The sequence below is a fragment of the Gymnoscopelus braueri genome, assembly GCF_963280865.1.
Source record: "Gymnoscopelus braueri genome assembly, chromosome: 17".
NCBI lineage: Eukaryota > Metazoa > Chordata > Actinopteri > Myctophiformes > Myctophidae > Gymnoscopelus > Gymnoscopelus braueri.
Window position 1 is genome coordinate 2,341,847 of NC_137617.1, and position 21,285 is coordinate 2,363,131.

Sequence of the window (21,285 nt, forward strand, 5' to 3'; positions counted from 1 at the left end):
TAGGTTGGTACATGGGTTTATATTAATGGTCTTAACTAAAAGTATATACATCACACAGCTTAGAAATCGGAGAGCAGACCTGTGCGCACTTGGTGATGTAAAATAAATATCTGTAGTGTAAAACAGTGACTTTACGAAAACGTGGGGCATTTCTCCTCTGTCCTTCTCTATCCCAACTAGCAAAACCCATTGGAAATGCATTGGGTGCTTAAAGTTAAATATTTCAAAAACTACAAATTATTTCAAAAAGAAAAGTACAAGCACACGTGTCGACAGTAAGCTGGATTTTTGGGCGGTGAAACCGCCCCTATAAGTGAGATTTGGAAAAATGTACATTTTCCTGCGCTGTGATCTGGGCCCAGGAAATTAGTAGAATTATCCTGCGCTGTGATTGGCCAATCACAGCCTATTCAGGACTGTGATTGGCCAGTGTCACATGACACATGTGCATAGCCCTATATAAGCAACCATAACTTGAAAAAAACCAAAATTTGGTTTTTTTCAAGTTATGGTTTTGTCCATCATAAAGAGTGTTTCAATAAATGTATTTATCCTTTGTACATGATTGATCGACTCCATTCAGTATTGTGATTAGCTAGCAAGACACCGCCCACTTCACACAGGGTGTGATTTTTTTAAGTTTGAATGGAGTTTCTAAGTGAAAGTATGTAATTTTGGGAGAGAAATAAATAGTGACAATAGCTATAGTGTGCTCGCTGCTACTGCAGCGAGCCAACAAATAGTGAAGATATCTATAGTGTGCTCGCTGCTGCTGCAGCGAGCCCACAATAATCTGATAAGATTTTCCTGTAGTGTGTGAGGCAACCAGATTTACAAATGCTTTAAGATTTTAAAACTCATGTCTGGGACCAGCTTAAAGAGGTACCTCACCCACATTTCTTTCTTCTTTCATTTGCTCACCCCATAAAATCATGGAGAATTCGTTTTTGTCGCATGCCTGATCCATTGACCAATATTCCGATATTTACAATTATTTAAAGTAAATAGGAGGCCAATCTTAACAAGAGCAAACTATATTTAAAATATTTGCTTATAACCTGAACAGTAGCAGGCCTCCCAGTGATTACACAGAGTTGTTTTGGAGTTTATATATTTTTTAAAATATAGTTTTGCCTTGGCCTCCTATTTACTTCAATGAATTAAACATTGGAATATTGGATCAGAGTTTTTTGGGTTAACTACCCCTTGATGGTAGGGCTTGCTTGGCTGCTGGATTTGATAGGCAAGCTGTGACAACAACCTGGGACTGTATCAGCTGTGTGAGAGAGGCTGTGTGTGCAATTATACATTACAGAGTCTACTAATGAATGCATTTATGGTGAAATGCAATGCTAAAATGAAATGTGAAGAGTACAAGGAATGGAAATAACGTTAATTGGACACTTTTTTATGGTCAGGTCAAGGATTAAGTGACACTGACTATGCACCTACAGTGAAGCCTGTCCCGTTAAGCCAGTGCCAGACTATTTGTTGGAACTGTTAACAACTCATAAACATCTGAACTGTGACCCTGACTACATAAACCTCAAATACCCCCAAAACTAAGCTGTCAAATGTAGTGAAGTGTCCGACTCCTCCTCAAATGGAGTGGAGTGGAAGTATGAAGTAGCATACAATGGAAATACTCAAGTAAAATGTGCATTATTTGAGTATTTATTTTCCTCACTGAATATTAAAATGTTCCAAATAATGCATCTGACAAGACCTGCTGTAATGATTTTACCAAATGAAGACACCCAGCACCCCACCACCTTGCCAATTTAACTATTTTTATACCATAGCCACTGGCATGGTCATAAACCACATAAATCAATCAGCATTACCAAGTATCATGTGAGTGTTGGAAGTATAATTTTACAAGATTATTTATAGATTTGAAATGTTTTTATTGGTTTGTTTGTTTTTCTTCAGAAATTATAGGACCTTGAAAGGCAACTCCTACTTTTACTTTCGGCATAGCATGCAATGAGCACCTAATATAAGGCATGCTGAGATGGTTGACACATACCCATTGCAGAGGAGTTCAGAGTTCCATTTAGTGGTGAGTGAGACTTCATCTGTCCTTCATAGTCATATAAATGTTTTAGAGATGTTAGCTATTCATAGTTGTATAAATATATCATGTTACAGTAGCTATTCATTTTTAAAATGACTCCATACATAGTGCCACATATCTACAGACACCGAATAATGAGTGGACAGAATAATTTGTGTTTTATTGAACAATTTAAATGATTGATTGTGTATTATGTTTTTATAGTGATATGGTTTAGGTCAGATTGGAATTCACTTTTGTTCATTCATATTTATTTAGACATTTCAATTATGTTATGATTATTTAAATAATAATTTACATTTTATGTGTTTTTACCAGATACTTTCTTAATCTTAATCAAGTAATTATTTGGAAATGTACGTTTATATCTACTAGAGTTATTATTAGTTTAAAGTAACAATATTTTTTACTCGAGTACCGTTTGTCTAGTCTGCCCACCTTTGAATCTAACCTTAATTCATACAATGGAATTGAAGTGTAAGAAAGAAAGCTAGCATTACTTCAGTACAAATAAAACAAAACAAGAAACATGGCTGTAATGAAAAAAATGTACTTGGTGAAATTAAGAATAAGCAAAAAACAAACAAACAAATACAAAAAAACTGAATTGGCTACAATGATTTCATTTCATTGCATGTAAATAATATTGAAATGGATCACTCTTTTCAGATGTGGAACTGATGAGACATTTTAAAACGTCTCTCTTACAAAGTGGTGTGTGGCAAGAATGAACATTAGGATTCATATAATCCAATCTAATTCATGATTGTAAATTGTATTAAATCATCAACTCATGTTAATGTCCTCAAAATGATGTGTTTTTTCACTCTTAAGGGTTGCACTCTAGATTCTACTGCTACTGGTAGGAGGGAAAAGTGAGTGTTCATAATCTTTCTAATAAACCTATAATAAGCTATAGTCCTACAATTATCTGCTCAGATCTCAAGTCAGCAAAGGCATCAACACCATCTATTTGTCTGTCTACACTACAGAAAGCCGCCACCATGAGTACGGACGCAGAGATGGAGCAGTATGGCAAGGCCGCCATTTATCTCCGTAAGCCAGAGAGGGAGAGAATGGAGGCTCAAGCTGCACCCTTTGATGGCAAATCTGCAGCATATGTGGCCGATGTTAAGGAGCTGTACCTCAAGTGTAAAATTGTAAAGAAGGACGGTGACAAAGTCACCGTGGAATTGCTCGACACGAAGGAGGTATGTAGAGGTGTATCTAAAATCAAATAGTGGCTCAGTAAAAATCACATTACATTCGGAGGTTGTGCTTTTTTTTTTAGGAAAGAACTGTAAAGGAGGCTGATGTCTTCCCTATGAACCCTCCCAAGTATGACAAAATTGAGGACATGGCCATGATGACCCACCTCAGTGAAGCCACTGTCCTGTATAACCTCAAAGAGCGTTATGCAGCATGGATGATCTATGTAAGGTTTTCTACATACTGAGAACAGTACAGTATTGCACCTGTCGATAGCGAAGAAAGAAAAATACAGTGTACAAGTTATATCATCAAGTGAAAACCATAGAAAAACGAATGCAAACAAACTCTTCTGAAGTTAACTTGCTCATTAGTTGATGCCACTTGAAACTCGTGACTGTAATCCCAGCTCTAGTGATCCGTTGTGCTAGATATGTGGCATGCTCAGTGCTATGTTGTATGATGTTATTGTTCTCTCTCTTCTCCCCTTCAGACCTACTCTGGCTTGTTTTGTGCAACTGTGAACCCCTACAAGTGGCTCCCAGTGTACGACCAGGAGGTTGTAAATGCCTACAGAGGCAAGAAGCGTATTGAGGCTCCACCCCACATCTTCTCTGTCTCTGACAACGCCTATCAGTTCATGCTGATGGGTACGTATTACTCAGGACAATGTAAAAACAATAATATAACTTTAATGGTTTTGTGGTGTATCCATGACTAAAAGTTTGCTTTACATTTTACAGATAAAGAGAACCAGTCTGTCCTGATCACGTAAGTTTCCCATCTACTAGGCTTTAAAAAAAGAACATTGTACATCAATTCACTAACTGCATTTCTCTGAATATGTGTATTTATAACCAGTGGAGAATCCGGTGCTGGAAAGACTGTGAACACCAAGCGTGTCATCCAGTACTTTGCAACAGCTAGTTCTGGTGGAGAGAAATCAGCGGCCGATAGCGGTAAAATCAAGGTATATGTACAGGTTTTTAACTTCAACAAATACATGTTTTTGAACATAAAGCATTTGTATGCAATATAGCAATTCAATTTAAAAGAATTCTGACCAAATTTTCTAAAACATTCTAGGGGTCACTGGAGGATCAGATTATTGCAGCCAATCCCTTGCTGGAGTCCTATGGTAATGCCAAGACTGTGAGGAATGACAACTCCTCTCGCTTTGTAAGTATAAATAATGACACTTTATGAGAAAACCTGCAATAATTCCACAGTGTAGATGCAACTAATTGTGCTATATCAAACAGGGTAAATTCATCAGAATCCATTTCGGCACAACGGGTAAACTGGCCAGTGCTGATATTGAGACATGTAAGTATGAAGTTCACAGATGATAAATTATATATGTGTTCATTTGAGGATTACATTTTGAGTTATGTACAACCCATATAGATTATTATTGTTATTATTATAATTGAAATTGTTATAATTATAATTATAATAATAATTATAAGGGTAATTATAATAATTATTATTATTATCATTATTATCATTATTATCATTATTATCATTATTATTATTATTATTATTATTGTCTCCGCCAGGCCGAAAGGCATGGCGAGAGAGTATGTTTTACCCTCTGTCTGTCCGTCCGTCCGTGTGTGTGTGTGTGTCCTGTCCGTGTGTTACCAGCTAATCTCCGGCACCGTTGGCTTGATCGCAGCGAAACTGTGCACACACACTCCCTGGATGCCAATTCAGAACCTCTGCCTCAAATGTTTCACATGGGCCTGTTATAGCGCCACCAGGAGGCCGATTTGTGCAAAACATATTTTTTGACAGTACTCCTACAGATTTTGTCCAAAAAACACGCAAATCGGTGCACAGTATCTCTATAGTCATTAAACCAAACGGGTCTTTCAGATTTCTCATATTCCATCCTGATTGGCTAAAAATGGCTTCCAAAGTTTGCAGGAGTGCTCCGTTTTGAACAAAATGCCTCAAATCATGAACACAGCATGCAATTTCCTTGAAATTGTGCACGCATATTTCCACTATGCCGGGGAAGAAATGGCACTTGAAAATGTTCAAATCAGCCTCATGGTGGCGCTATAACAGGCCGATTCGTGTTTCTACCTATAACTGCACCGATCTGTGTAAAACTGTAAGCGCACTCCCTAGAGGTCAAGGAAAAACCTTTGCCCTGCATTTTTCACATCTGCCTTTTATAGCGCCACCAGGAGGCCGACTTATGTAAAACATTTTTTTTGCTATTAAGCCTAAATATTTATATATATGCAAATTTCACGCGAATCGGTACACATGATCTCTATAGTCATGTGATCAAGACGGATGTGTTTGATTTTTCATACTCCATCCTGATTGCCTAAGATTGACACCTAAAGTTTGCAGTAGTGGCTTGTTTTGAACAAAATGCCGCAAATCATGAAAGCAGCATCCGATTGCGGTCAAACTTTGCACGCACAATCACACTATGTTGAGGAGCAAATGCCACCCTTTTAACATTGGCCTGTTATAGCGCAGGTCTAATTTAGCAAAACATTTTTTTTGAACAAAATGCCTCAAATCATGAATGCAGTGTCCGATTGCCGTGCAAGGCCTAAGAAGAAATGGCACCCTTTTCACATTGGCCTATTATAGCGCCACCAGGAGGCCACAATAACCTACTGACATGGCGGAGACCAGTGCTCCGAGGAGCACTTTTTCTAGTTTTTTTTATATTTTACCATTTACGGTGGCACGGTGGCGCAGTCGGTTGCGATTTCACCTCACAGCGAGAAGGTCCTGGGTTCGATTCCCACTGTGGGCGATGGGGGCATGTTCTCTCCTCCGCGTCATCAGTGCCCATACCCTAGGTGGGGTTGGCGAAAGGGCCTTTCTGTGTGGAGTTTGCATGTTCTCCCTGTGTCCCCTATGGTAAATAAATGTGTTCCTTCCACGCGCTACACCCTTCCGGGGAAACTCCACCCACATGTCAGGTGATAAGAAGCGGCCTGCTCACTCCTCATGCATTGAAGGAAGCATGAGCTCAGTTCGGGGCTCTCCCCAAGCTGGCAGAGGGAGAGTAGCACCCAGGATTAAAGCTTAGGCAATTGGCACTGGGTAAAAGAATGGGTTACATGGGGGCAATATATATATATATATATATATATATATATATATATATATATATATATATATATATATATATATATATATATATATATATATATATATATATATATATATATATATATATTTATATATAGATATATATTATACTGTTTAGACTGATATTATTTGGTTTACCTATGATCCTAGATTACTATCTCTATGCATTTGATGTATTAATTTGTGTTTACCTTGCTTACTGTATATCACACTCTGGATTAAGAAAGTCTGCTAAATGCCTAAATTGTAAATTGCAAATTGTATGAACATTTCAGAGGCTGACAAGATTTGCTACCTGTTGGGTATAAACTCAGCAGAGATGCTTAAGGCGTATTGCTACCCCAGAGTGAAAGTTGGAAACGAGTATGTCACTAAGGGACAGACTGTGCCACAGGTGAGTAAATTACATTATTTCCATGTTCTGATTTCATACACACTTTATATTCTCAACACAGCATACCATTAGAACTCTAATATCTTTTTGAGTTGTGTCCAGACTGTCTTAAATCATCTTCTGTAAAAACACCCGGGACAGACTCTTCTCCCTTCTGGCTCCCAAACTGTGGAACAAACTCCCCATTGCAGACTCACTCCCAATCTTCCGCCGTAATCTGAAGACTCACCTCTTCAGACTCCATAGCCCATAGCACTTGCCGTAGAACTTGCCCTAACCTTGATGACCTTGCAGGCTTATGCAAAGGCTAAATGTAATTTTGATGGCATGTTATGTAGACAGATGCCAGGTTAATCTGTAGACCTGGCATCCAAGTGTGTAGTTTCAATGTGCAGATTATAGATTGTTCTAGATTATAATATTTAGACTGATGATAGGTTCTTGGTTTACCTATGATCCTAGATTACTAATGCAATGCATTTGATGCATTACCTCGTGTTTTCCTTGCTTACTGTAAATCACTCTGGATTAAGAGCGTCTGCTAAATGCCTAAATTGTAAATTGTGTAATTCACACCCCTACTAATAGCGTTCCTATTTCCATAGGTAATGAACTCAGTTGGTGCCTTGGCCAAGTCCCTCTATGAGAAGGAGTTCTTCTGGATGGTCATTAGGATCAATGAGATGCTGGACACCAAGCAGCAGAGAAACTACTACATTGGTGTGCTGGACATCGCTGGTTTTGAAATCTTTGATGTAAGCATGGACTTGTTTTAAGTGGGAGACTTATTATGTTTGTCACAATTACAAGAAATTGGGCTAATGATATTTCCACTCACAGTTCAACACCCTGGAGCAGCTGTGCATCAACTTCACCAATGAGAAACTGCAACAGTTTTTCAACCACACCATGTTCGTTCTGGAGCAAGAAGAGTACAAGAAGGAAGGAATTCCCTGGGATCTCATTGACTTCGGCATGGACTTGGCTGTCTGCATTGAGCTAATTGAGAAGGTATTATTATATTTTATTACACGGCTTGGTTGGATGCTTAATTCTGATTGGTCAATCACTGAATTCAGCGGTGTGTTATTTCTGGATAATGACCGATGAGCTCAATAACAGACCGCTGTCTAATCAAAGGCTCAGAGCACCTGCGCTAGTTGATTTTGTGCACCTGCGCTAGTTGATTTGATGTAAACAAACACACAATGTCATTTACAGCTAAACATTGATCTCAAGTGAAGAAGCGAAGAAGCGAGAAATAGAAATGCAGTAACCGAAAATAGATTTTATTTGATCAACACTTCCTTGTTTTCCGAGGTGACCGTGTCCGCACGGCGTAACACTTATGGAACACTTTCATTACCGTAAGCAAGGACATACTTTGTTTTCTTGTAACTTTTGGGTACATTTATTAATTTATTTATTAAAGGAATTTCCCCACGGTTTTCTCACCTTTTCTATGATGTTATGATATCCTAGGATGAGTGGTACAGTAGAAAAATGTCATAACTCCATCCCGGGTCCGTCACAGCTAAAAACGCACGCCTATGGGCCTTGCGCTAAATCGCATATTTGAATAGCTTTTTTTTTTTTTTTTTTTTTTTGAGATCAGACGTTCATAGTGACAGAATACTATCCAACGTGACTGTCTTGAATGCGCCCCACCGAAATTCTCGCTAGACGTGAGAAATCTCGTTTCACTTTAAGTAGCCATTTAATTAGCGGGATAATTTATGTTGTCTAGAGGACGGGCGGGTGGACGGACGTCACAAATGTAACATGCGGAACAGCGAGGCGCACCATTGCCCCGATCCGCACCAAACTTGGCACCAACACTGGTCAGGGGTCTGCCATCAGACTAGACACAACAGGGACCACATGTGGCGCACCCTTAGCCTGTGTTCCTATTGGCTGTACTTTAAACAGCCATAACTCCACTTCCCAGCTTGCTAAACGCCCCAAACTTGGTAGGTGCTCTTAGACGGTCCAATAAAGACAGGCTGTAATTACTTAATCCCTGCCCCCTCAGTGTTCCTATTGGCTGGGCTTTAACACCCATAACTCCAGTTCCCAGCATGCTTAACACCCCAAACTTGGTAGGTGCTCTTAGGCGGCCAATTTGGACAGGCTGTAATTGCTTAAGCCCTGCCCCCTCTGTGTTCCTATTGGCTGGGCTTTAAACAATAATTATTATTATACTATTGACTGTCTGCATTGAGCTGATTGAGAAGGTATACAATTAGTATTATACTATTATATATTATCATGGACTTGGCTGTCTGCATTGAGCTGATTGAGAAGTTATACAATTATTATTATATTATTATGTATTATCATGGACTTGGCTGTCTGCATTAAGCTCATTGAGAAGGTATAAAATTATGTTGTGCTTTAATGGACATGATGTTAATATAGTTTTTGTCATTGGCACTTCGTTTGTGGGGATTTGTCTCTTTTGTCTCCTTTACAAAGCCCTTGGGCATCTTCTCCATCCTTGAAGAGCAGTGCATGTTCCCAAAGTCTTCAGACAAAACCTTTGCCGAAAAGTTGCTTGACCAGCATATTGGGAAGAACAAGGCCTTTGAGAAGCCCAAGCCGGCGAAAGGCAAGGGTGAGGCCTACTTCTCCCTGGTCCACTACGCTGGAACTGTGGACTACAGCATCACAGGCTGGCTTGAGAAGAACAAGGACCCCCTGAACGACTCTGTCATTCAGCTGTTCCAGAAGTCTACAGTTAAACTGCTGGCTGTGTTCTATCCTCCTCCTGAGCCTGAAGGTATGTTTATTTATATAATAATATGATATAATGTGTTTGTTACGAACATTCAGGGCATACTCACCCATACTCGCCTATCCCCATAAATGGAGACAAAGTCTGACAGTATAGAATAGCTAGAAAAGGAGATTCCTAAAACATACCTAGCTCTGACATCAGAACACTCCTTCTAGAAACCCCATATACGGAGATACCCGGAACCATCCAGGACTGACATCATAGTCCCCGGTCTGGGCATGACAGAAATAGCCAGCTCCATATGTGGGAATGCCTGACACCACCTGACATCACCGCCGTGATGTCAGGAGCCACCCTCAGTGGTATAAAACAAGCCGTATGTCAGGGTTGAACTAATCTCATCATCGGCATTAGACCCAGTCTTAACCCTTCCAGAGTGAACAACATAGACCCAATCAGGAATAGCTCATCAGACAATCCAGTGTCCTCGGCGACGCTCGAAGATCATCTTAACTCTCTCCAGAGTAGCAGGAGATTAGCTGGCCTTACAACCCAGTTAATCACGGATGGCATATTCAGGACGACTAGCTGGCCTTACAACCCAGCTAGGCCTTCACAGTGGCTCTTGAGTCCGGTTCTAAACAATCAGCCGATTATAAGTGTTTCAATGGTCCTTCCACCGGAGAGCCGGATTCAAGGCTTACTGTAGGGGCAACATGCCAAAAGTCACAAGGAAAAGGAAACACCAGGGGTGCCCATCACCTGGCTTGAGCGGCCGTCCCCCCGGGCGACCCGCTCAAGGCAGGGTTCCTCCGCGACCGATCAGGGTTCGGCACGCAGGAGACGCCGCTCGAGGCCTGAACGACGGTCCCATAGGGCGACCCGTTCAAGGCAGAGCTCATCAGCGACCGATCAGAGTTCGGCACGCAGGGTAAGATACTCGAGGCCTGAACGGCGGTCCCATAGGGTGACCCGTTCAAGGCAGAGTTCCAGTTCCTCCACGACCGATCAGGGTTTGGCACGCAGGAGACGCCGCTCGAGGCCTGAACGACGGTCCCATAGGGCGACCCGTTCAAGGCAGAGCTCATCAGCGACCGATCAGAGTTCGGCACGCAGGGTACGATACTCGAGGCCTGAACGGCGGTCCCATAGGGTGACCCGTTCAAGGCAGAGTTCCAGTTCCTCCACGACCGATCAGGGTTCGGCACGCAGGAGACGCCGCTCGAGGCCTGAACGACGGTCCCATAGGGCGACCCGTTCAAGGCAGAGCTCATCAGCGACCGATCAGAGTTCGGCACGCAGGGTACGATACTCGAGGCCTGAACGGCGGTCCCATAGGGTGACCCGTTCAAGGCAGAGTTCTACAATATATAATACTACAACAGCACTGCACCGTACCTAATTATCCAACCTCCGGGAAGGAACCTCATCCAACTGTCCTCATGGGGCAGCGGGCTCATCACTACCACATAAATAAACCTCATCTGAATGTCCTCATGGGGCAGCGGGCTCATCACTACCTCAAGTAATGTATGATGGGTCAAAACTGACAAAGACGGAGACACAGGCATAGGCGAGGAAATGTTCTCTGACTTTGGACGTATTCCCACAGGAAATCCGTGGGGCGGCGTATGCCAGAGAACGTTCTTGGATTTTTAACGTATTTCCACGGGAAATCCGTGGGGCAGCTGTTACGAACATTCAGGGCATACTCACCCATACTCGTCTATCCCCATAAATGGAGACAAAGTCTGACAGTATAGAATAGCTAGAAAAGGAGATTCCTAAAACATACCTAGCTCTGACATCAGAACACTCCTTCTAGAAACCCCATATACGGAGATAACCGGAACCATCCAGGACTGACATCATAGTCCCCGGTCTGGGCATGACAGAAATAGCCAGCTCCATATGTGGGAATGCCTGACACCACCTGACATCACCGCCGTGATGTCAGGAGCCACCCTCAGTGGTATAAAACAAGCCGTATGTCAGGGTTGAACTAATCTCATCATCGGCATTAGACCCAGTCTTAACCCTTCCAGAGTGAACAACATAGACCCAATCAGGAATAGCTCATCAGACAATCCAGTGTCCTCGGCGACGCTCGAAGATCATCTTAACTCTCTCCAGAGTAGCAGGAGATTAGCTGGCCTTACAACCCAGTTAATCACGGATGGCATATTCAGGACGACTAGCTGGCCTTACAACCCAGCTAGGCCTTCACAGTGGCTCTTGAGTCCGGTTCTAAACAATCAGCCGATTATAAGTGTTTCAGTGTTCTATCTTCCTCCTGAGTCTGAAGGTATGTTTATTAATAGAATAATATAATATAATGTGTTCTATCCTCCTCCTAAGCCTGAAGGTATGTTTATTAATATAATAACATAATACAATGTGTTCTATCCCCCACCTGAGCCTAATACTATAAACACTCAGAATTTGACAAGAAGGGAGGAATTTTCATTCTGTATATAAAAAAATATTATGTCTGTTGACTTTAACAAATGAAGAAAAGGAGGGATGCGGGAGAAACTGTCCACTCATGATTCTAACCAATATAAACAGATAACACAAAGAAGGGCGGCAAGAAGAAGGGTGGTTCCATGCAGACTGTGTCTAGTGCTTTCAGGGTAAGAATATTTATTCATTATTATCAACATTATATTCCTGTAAAAAATAGGCATGTCTTTTCATGTTGGAATTAAACAATTTCTGTATCACATGATGTGAGCTTGTAGAGCAGCTATCTTTGAATGGCTGAAGTTTAAAACAGGGCTTAAGTGGTTAATGTATGTTTTAGAAAAATCTAAATCTGTCAAGTAGCTAGAATCTAAACAGTTCCAATAATTCTAGTGGGGGGAAAAGTACAATATTGTCTTACTTTTTACTAATAATAATTGTCTCAATAGGCGAACTTGGGGATGCTGATGACCAATCTGAGGAGCACTCATCCTCACTTTGTGCGTTGCCTGATTCCCAACGAGTCCAAGACTCCAGGTAAACACTGAAAATAAACATTTAAACAAATGTTTTGAGGTAGCCATTGAATGCAACTTTGGCCAGTGTGTAACTATTTTGTCCTAATAATAATGAAGCAACATCTTTACAGGCCTGATGGAGAACTTCCTGGTCATCCACCAGCTGAGGTGTAACGGTGTGCTGGAGGGCATCAGGATTTGTACAAAGGGCTTCCCAAGCAGAATCCCCTATGCTGACTTCAAGCAGAGGTATTCATTCCTTTTTCCAGCAACTTTTAGTTCCACACCTATTAACGCAAAATGACCCACTTTTACAAAACAGGTACACATTACTGAATGCCAGCCCAAAATTACCATGAACTTATACAAAACAGGTACAAAGTACTGAATGCCAGCGCAAAATGACCATGAACTTTTGCAAAACAGGTACAAAGTACTGAATGCCAGTGCATGTCCCGATGGCGCGTTCATGGACAACAAAAAAGCCTCTGAGAAGCTTCTTGGGTCCATTGCCGTACCTCATGATGAGTACAAGTTTGGACACACCAAGGTAAACACACTCCCAATCTGGTTTAACATTATCCAGAGAGGACTAAAAGTAGATTTTACGGTTGTTTAGTTGCTCAATGCTCAGTGTTTGTAAGGAATGTGTTTTGCTATGGCTGCAAGATGAGGATGGTGGAGAGCCACGTCAGGTGTAGGTATCTCACACCTGTTGTTGGGTATCTGATCGCATTCGATCAGCGCTGGTAGTGCAATACGCACTCCTCCATTCACTGGTTCGATGTGAAGCCCCTCTGCTTTGCGTCCAGACATGGCAGAGAGCCCGGAGCAGGTTCTCAGTGAGTATGGGTAAGGTTGACCCTGGATGTTGAATAAGTCGAACAGCTGTGACCTGGCAAGGGAGCGGTTGCTCTGGTCGTCGATCACAGCATACACCTTGATCGCTTTGTCTCTTTGGTCCTGAGGAAACACTCTGACGAGACATATTTTGGCACAGGACCTTGGTGCCTGGCTTTCACCACAAACCTCTGTGCAGTGACTGCTCACTTCAGGCAGATTGAGGTGGACTTCATCTCCCTCCTCGCTGCCCTCTGGCGAATGGGTGGGAGACTCTGACTCTTGGGGGGCTGGACCAGGGTGCAATGCGGCGATATGGCGATCGCTGTCACACTCAGAGCATTTGACAATGATTTTACAATCCCTAGCTAGGTGAGAAGAGGATGCACAGCATTTGTAGCAAATCTCACTGTCATTCAAGAAGGCCTTTCTCTCTTCCAGTGTCTTAATTCTAAATGCTCTGCACTTCTTCAAAGGATGGGGTTTATTGTGAATGGGGCATCTCTTGCTTGGGTTGTCCTCCTGTTCTGACTGGGTGTCGCTAGCAGAGTCAATTTCTTTTTTGACGTCTGTCTTGTGGACTGCAACAGGAAACCTTGTGGCTGGACGCTGACTGAATGCCTTCTCTTTAATTGGAGCACTGCTGTTATTGAGAAGAGCGAAGCTGGGGTCATTTCTGGTTCGTGCCTCATCGAACACAAAGGCAGCAAAATAGGAGAAAGGGGGGAAGAGGCCGTGGTGTTCCTCTTTAAACCTGGAGCCATTTCTTATCCATCTCTCCTGTAGTGCATACGGAAGCCTCTCCGCAATGGGATTGACTCCACGAGGGGTGTCTAAGAAGCTTAACCCAGGAAGGTAGCCATCTTCTTTGGCTGACAGTACTTCCATCAAAAGGTCCCCAAACTCTCTCAATTTAACATAGTCCTTGCTGGCCACTCGAGGAAAGGCATCTAACTTGTTAAATAGTGCACTTTCAATAACTTCAGGTGCAGCATAACACTGATAGAGCCTGTCCCAGGCCTTTCTGAGAGCTGCTTCTGGCTCGTTAACATGCACTAGACGCATCCTTCTAACATGCTCAGCCGAATCCTTACCTAGCCATTTCATGAGAAGATCCAATTCTTCCCCAGCTGATAGGTCCAGGCCACTGATGGCATTGATGAAGGAAGATCTCCACGCTCTGAAGCTCTCTGGTTGATCATCAAATTTGTTGAGTCCTGTGTTTACCAGCTCACGTTGTGCTAGGTACTTTGCAAAGTCCATCATTGGGTGCGCTTGATCATGGCTGGATGACTTGGCGGCATGTGATGGCGTATAAGACTGAGCTGCTGGGTTTAGAGAGACACGATGCCCAGGGGTGCCTGTGTTGTGACCAGTTTGCGTAATCCCTGGGTTGTGAGAGACACGATGCCCTGGGATGCCAGTATTGCGACCAGTGTGCGTAGTTGCTGGGTAGACACTGGTTGTGGGAAGTGGCGTGTAAGGCTTTGAGGGTGTCTTGAAGTGATCAATCTGTCCCTTTTCCTCTCCTTTTGCGGGTGACTGATGCACGTATGGGGTTCCTAATGTGTGAAAGCTGTCATTAGGACCCGGCGTGTTGGTCGCAGCAGCTTGATTTAGTGAGTCAACATGTAGCCTTGCTTGTTCTTGCACGTATTCGTGTGTTCGCTGAACAGGATCTACTGTATTTTGATCACCTTCTTCCACGAGAGGTTGCTGGCCATCATGTCCTTCTGCTGCTTCCAATATTTCCGCTTCTGCATCAGCGGCTGCTGCCTCTCTTTGTAAATTCAGAATTTGTAGCTCTGCTTCCAATTTGACTTTTTGTAGTTTTAGCTCTTTCTCTTTTTAGGTTGCACGTGTACGCGCTGCTTCTGCCTTAGCACGGGCTATGGCAGCCCTGCTGCTGACTCGAGATGCAGATGATCCTCCTAAACTGCTTGTGTTCTGTGAGTTATTTGAGCCAGCCTGAGAAACTTTGTCCTTCTCCATGATGCAGATGGAGTTCCAGCTGAATCTTCTGCTTTTTCACTGTTCTGTCCAGTTAGGGTGCCTGATACCACAAACTTGACTGTAGCCAAACTGCCTTTTTCACAAGGGTCAGGAATAGCCTCTTGCTCCTTTTATTTTTATATGTGAAAGTGGAGTGAAAACTGGAACGATACAAACACACAGTACAAACAATCACTGCATGATATGCTCATAAAATTGTGTAAATGCCTATTAAACATACAATTCCAGACATACTGTAACATACTACACAAGCATAAATCTTACTTACAGCATTGCATCGAAGGGACTCAACAAATGCAGAAAGTAAAAATCACATCAGGTGACAAACAAACATGTCTGCACTCTACAAGCAAACTGTAGCTTCTGCCCAGTCTCTGCTAATTAGCAAAGTAACAACACTTTGATTAGTGTGTTAGCTGCACCTGCTTTAGGTTAAGTAAGGAGTGCTACAATAAACCTGCCAATAGAGGTCACTGTTTTACTAGTTTAAATAATAAATCTGCCCTGGGGGCAGAACAATTTGTTTTCTCCTGCCGTAGAGATGGTGACATTACATTAAGACAGGGGTTCTCAAACTGTTTAATACCACAACCCCATATTTTGAGGGATTTATTTTGGCGACCCCATCACCTCCCCCCCATTATTAATAATGATAATAATTATTATTATCATTATTGTTATTACTAAAATTATTTGAAAACTCTAGTTACTAGTTACTTTGTAGATTTAGATTATTATTACAAAACTTACCACTTCACCCCTACATACATTTTGTCCATTCGAAAATAGGCGATCTACAAGCTCACAGATCTTGTAGATCTGCTATTTTCAAAAGGTGTCATACATTTGAAAACTTGTGAAATGGGACAAAAAATGTGAACGCTTTTTCCACTGACTGTATGTCCATGTCCAACCACAAGTTTATTGCCAGGGACCACCATATAATATTTGTGGTGTTAAAATGTTTGCAAAAACATTCCAAGTTTTTCACATTTTGTCAAAAGTTTTTGAAAATAGCAGATCTACAAGCTCACAACGCGTCATGATGCGACACGTTGTGAGCTTTTAGATCGGATATTTTCATAATAGCTGATGTAGGCTATATAGGGTTAAAGTGGTTGAACTGCTGGGGGCCCCCTGGAACACTCCCAAGGACCCCTGACAGTGATGCACTGGACGTACGCACAAATGTCCCTTATGTTGTAGTAGTAGGAGGTCACTCACTGTATCTATCTACGTTATCGTTTAATGTTCTCTCATGTAACACACACACTCACATTGGATAATATGTTATCCAATTCATTCTTGTTTTTCCTTTGCTGGTATAACGCACTGACTTTTGTTTTGTTTTTTCTTTCTAAGAACCTTAACTAACGTCCATAAATATATCATGCACAGTATACATTGCTGCTATGCTCACACACCTTTTAAATCTTATCTCAGGTACTAGTGTAAATATGTAGATCCCTTTTTTTTTATCTCCTTTTCCACTTGCCCCCCTCCCCTCTTCTTCCCCACCTTCTTCTTTCTATGGAAATAACGTTACGATGGGAATTTCACCCACTTTTTTGCTTCTGTAAGTATGATGTGACAATAAACCTGATTCTGATTCTGATTCTGAAAATGTGATGAGTTTTAGTCTGGCAGAATAAGGATAACGACAAAACGAGTGCCTTCATTTGTGACAGGTAAATGCATGTAAAAACAGCTCAGTCAGTAATCTTTATTATAGGCTAAACCTAAGGGAAATATGTTATGCAGTGACGCCCCCTAGTGTCCAGGTTTGTTCATCTTCTTACACATGCTGTTACACATACGTGCAATGATTCAATTTGATATTTTGTCGTTAAAACAAAAAGGTTTTTGTGAAAATGTTAAAGCTCTAATCTCTGATAATCATTGCCATAGAGTGTTTGTTCAGTAACAGGGATCTATCTGTATCTCCAGCGGTTTAATAAACTGAAAATATGTTTTTAGGTTGACAATTTCATCCCATCAGGAGAGAGTATCCTGATTTGATGTAGGCCTACTCAGTGTTGGAAAAAGTACTCAAATGTTTTACTTAAGTAAAAGTATCAATACTGCACTGCAGAAGTACTCTGTTACAAGTAAAAGTCCGGAATTCTAAATTTACTTGAGTAAAAGTACAGAAGTATTGGCATCAAAATGTACTTAAAGTACCAAAAGTAAAAGTACAAAAATGTTTGAAAATAGCCTCGGTATAAAATAGGGCTAAAGTGGTTAATGTATGTTTTGTAATATCATAATTGATATCTGAAAAGTAACTAGTAACTAAAGTTTCCAAGTAATTGTAGTGGAGTAAAAGTACAATATTTGCCTCTGAGATGTAGTGGAGTAGAAGTAAAAGTATTGGAAATTGGAAATACTCAAGTAAAGTACAAATACCTCAAAATTGTACTTAAGTACAGTACTTAAGTAAATGTACTTAGTTACTTTCCACCACTGGGCCTACTGTTCAGTGTTCCAGTTCCAATGTTGTGTGCTCACTTGCTGTTTATCCAGTATCCTGTAGTTCTTCCTCTGGATATAAGTGGTATCGTGGATTATCTCTTTACTAAAGAGCTTGCGATACAGTGAGACTCTTAAACAAAGTACCAAGAATAAAATATCATGAATTACCTTCAGAACATAAAGCTATTTAACACTTATTTTAAAACCAACACACAACTACAGAACATACAATAATAATTATGAATCTGTTTATTGTGTTATCTCAAATATCTCCAGTACAGTATATTCAGTGGTGGAAAGTAAGTACATTTACTCAAGCACTGTACTTAAGTACACTTTTCGGGAATTTTACTTGTTTTCATTTTTCAATACTTGTAATTCTACTCCACTAAATCTCAGAGGCAACAACTGCACTTTCACTCCTCTACAATATTATTTGAGAACTTTACTAATTACTTACATTTTGATTATTATTACAAAACATACATTAAGCACTTCAGCCCTAAATACATTTCAACCATTTGAAAATAGCCGATCTACAAGCTCACGATGCGTCACGATGCGACGCATTGTGAGCTTGTAGATCGGCTATTTTCAAAAGAGTTTTATCCATTTATTTTAAAACTTGTGAAATGGGACATTCTGCACGTACTTTCCACTTTTGGTACTTAAATACACCTCAAGTACATTTTTTTGCAGTAGGCCTATTGACACTTTTAGAAATTGAGTACATTCTGTACCGAAGGACAGACCAAATCAATCATTAAAATTTAGAACAGAATATAAAAAGGATAATAGCCTTGGATCACGACAGTCATGTATCAGGGCTAGAACCGAGCTCCACAACGCAATATGAGATACACGATGTGTCCTCATTAGTAGGCTATAGGCCTACGTTGGTTTGTGGTGATTTTCTTATCTGCAATATAAAATACATCAGTTATGTTTTGATATAGGAAGGTGGTACATGATGCGAGCATCCATGGCTGACAAAAAAAGCCACTTCATCCTCCAGAAAACATAATTTAAACACAAACTGCCTTGTGCACGGTTCACAAAGCAAACCCAAGCTGTGCGCTCTTTTGCTCGTGCATGTATTCGCCTCGCCTGCAGTTCCAGCTTTGGCCAGTAGGGTTCTCACTCCTCCAAGTTCCACACCCAACTGAACAGGCCCCCTGCCCAACCTGGAGGACTAGTGCAGAGATAACCCTCCACACCTGCCTTCCTGCAAACATGGCCAATTATTTTTGTTGGGCACCAGGCCCAGCTGGAGGATTTGAAACCCTACTCTCTGAGGTGGGGGGCAGGAACTTTACCCCATATACCAGAGAACCCTATAGAGATATAAAGATTGAATTCACACGAATGCACGCACGCACGCACGCACACACACACACACACACACACACACACACACACACACACACACACACACACACACACACACACACACACACACACACACACACACACACACACACACACACACACACACACACACTGCTTGCCTATGGTAGTCCATCGTGACCGAGGATGACTTCTGCTACTATTTGTGGGTCCTTTGATGACTGTACAGTACAGTGTAATACGGGATGCACACTGTGGAGCAAGTGAAATCCTTACCCGGTGGAGCAGGTGCAGACTTGGCCAGCTTCCTTCCTCTGATTTCAAGGAGTCGACTTGCGAGCTGGACTCCTTGTTGGCAGAGTCCAGGCCAGGAGGAGGAGTAGTGGCATCCACACACACACACACACACACACACACACACACACACACACACACACACACACACACACTCAGTTTGTGTGCTGTGCACTGTCGCGGTGTGATAAAACAAGCCACAAGAAGCCAAGAACACACACATCACACTATAAAGTAAGAAATCGTCTGTATTTTGAGGTCGGGGAATCAATATGATCTAGAAAAAGTGCTCCTCGGAGCACAGGTCTCCGCCAGGTCAGGTAGGTTTATTTTGGCCTCCTGGTGGCGCTATAATAGGCCAATGTGAAAAGGGTGCCATTTCTTCAAAGGCCTTTCACGGCAATCGGACACTGCATTCATGATTTGAGGCATTTTGTTCCAAAAAATTGTTTTGCTAAATTAGACCTGCTGGTGGCACTATAGCATTTCATCCTCGGCTTAGTGGAAATGTGCGTGCAAATTTCACAGAAATTGCACGCTGCGTTCATGATTTCAAGAGGCATTTTGTTCAAAACGGACCTATCCTGCAAACTTTGGAAGCCAATGTTAGCCAATTAGGATGGAATATGAAAAATCTGACATATCTGTGTTGATCACATGGCAATAGAGATACTGTGTACCGATTTGTCAGATTTTTGCACAGAATCTGTAGGAGTAATAGCAAAAAAAATATTTTGCACAAATCGGCCTCCTAGTGGCGCTCTAAAAGGCAGATGTGAAAAGTTTTTCCTTGGCCTCTAGGGAGTGTGCGTGCAAAGTTTCACCCAGATTGGTGCAGTTATAGGTAAAAACGCAAAACGGCCTTTTATAGCGCCACCATGAGGCTGATTTGAAAATGATCAAGTGGCATTTCTTTCTTGGCCTAGTGGGAATGTGCGTGCAAAATTTTATTGCATGCTGCGTTCATGATTTTAGGCATTTTGTTCAAAACAAACCAATCCTGTAAACTTTGGAAGCAAATCTTAGGCAATCAGGATGGAATATGGGAAATGGACAGATCCGTGTTGATCAAATGACTATAGAGATACTGTGTACCGATTTGTGTGATGTTTGGACAAAATCTGTTGGAGTAATATCCAAAAATGTGTTTTGTGCAAACAGGCCTCCTGGTGGCGCTTTAACAGGCCCATGGGAAAAGGGCAAGGGTTCTGAATTGGCATCCAGGGAGTGTGTGTGCACAGTTTCGCAGTGACTGGGCCAACGGTGCCGGAGATTAGCTGTTCACAGACAGACACACAGACGGACGGACGGACACGCGCACGGACGGACGGACAGGGTGCAAAACATATGACTGTCAGCGCATGAGCGAGCTGCCCGAGTATGCGATTCTAGGTGTCTGGAAAGTGGCCTCAGCTCATTGGCTCATTTACTCATGACACGACGAATGAGAGTTAGCGGTTTCAGTGTTGCTAATGTAGTCAACCCCAACTCCCTGTCGACTTTCTCCTTGGTGCTGACGAAGTCCCAGGTGAAGAGGCCCCAGAGGACTGGGTGAAGAAACATCAAGAATCCCTAAGGACCATGTATGACCATGTCCGACAACAACTAGATGCCAAAGCGGAACAAAGGAACCAAAAACACTTGTGTACTGGGTGGATTATTGTAGATGTTTGGTTGATGCCGAAGTAGTAGTCCGAATGTGATTCTGATTGCAACCAGGCATCAGCAGAACATCTATAGCACCGAGTAGAGCGTGAGACTAATTCAATGTTTTGTTTTTATTACAGATTGTGCC

General features: G+C 41.8%; 3 protein-coding genes across 3 annotated transcripts in view; all 3 read left to right on the forward strand.

The window, feature by feature from the left end:
• The first annotated feature begins 2,008 nt into the window (after positions 1 to 2,008).
• Positions 2,009 to 21,285, forward strand: part of LOC308104808 (myosin heavy chain, fast skeletal muscle-like) — a 69,700-nt gene continuing 50,423 nt past the window's right edge. Inside the window, exon 1 of the mRNA XM_080455336.1 lies at positions 2,009 to 2,062. The gene's annotated coding sequence lies outside the window, so the exon portion shown is untranslated. The remainder of the gene's footprint in view (positions 2,063 to 21,285) is intronic.
• Positions 3,076 to 4,635, forward strand: LOC308104397 (myosin-8-like; the record flags this gene model as incomplete). Its single annotated transcript, XM_080454805.1, has 7 exons — positions 3,076 to 3,288; positions 3,369 to 3,512; positions 3,780 to 3,936; positions 4,030 to 4,057; positions 4,148 to 4,256; positions 4,373 to 4,465; positions 4,549 to 4,635. Exons 1-7 carry the CDS (start codon positions 3,082 to 3,084, stop codon positions 4,633 to 4,635), a joined length of 825 nt encoding a protein of 274 aa, XP_080310931.1. The 5' UTR covers positions 3,076 to 3,081.
• On the forward strand, positions 6,693 to 12,929 carry LOC308104399 (myosin heavy chain, fast skeletal muscle-like; the record flags this gene model as incomplete). The annotated part of the gene is made up of 8 exons (XM_080454807.1): positions 6,693 to 6,806; positions 7,412 to 7,561; positions 7,647 to 7,793; positions 9,282 to 9,585; positions 12,112 to 12,176; positions 12,456 to 12,543; positions 12,656 to 12,773; positions 12,899 to 12,929. The coding sequence occupies exons 1-8, from the start codon at positions 6,732 to 6,734 to the stop codon at positions 12,927 to 12,929; spliced, it is 978 nt and encodes a 325-aa protein (XP_080310933.1). The 5' UTR covers positions 6,693 to 6,731.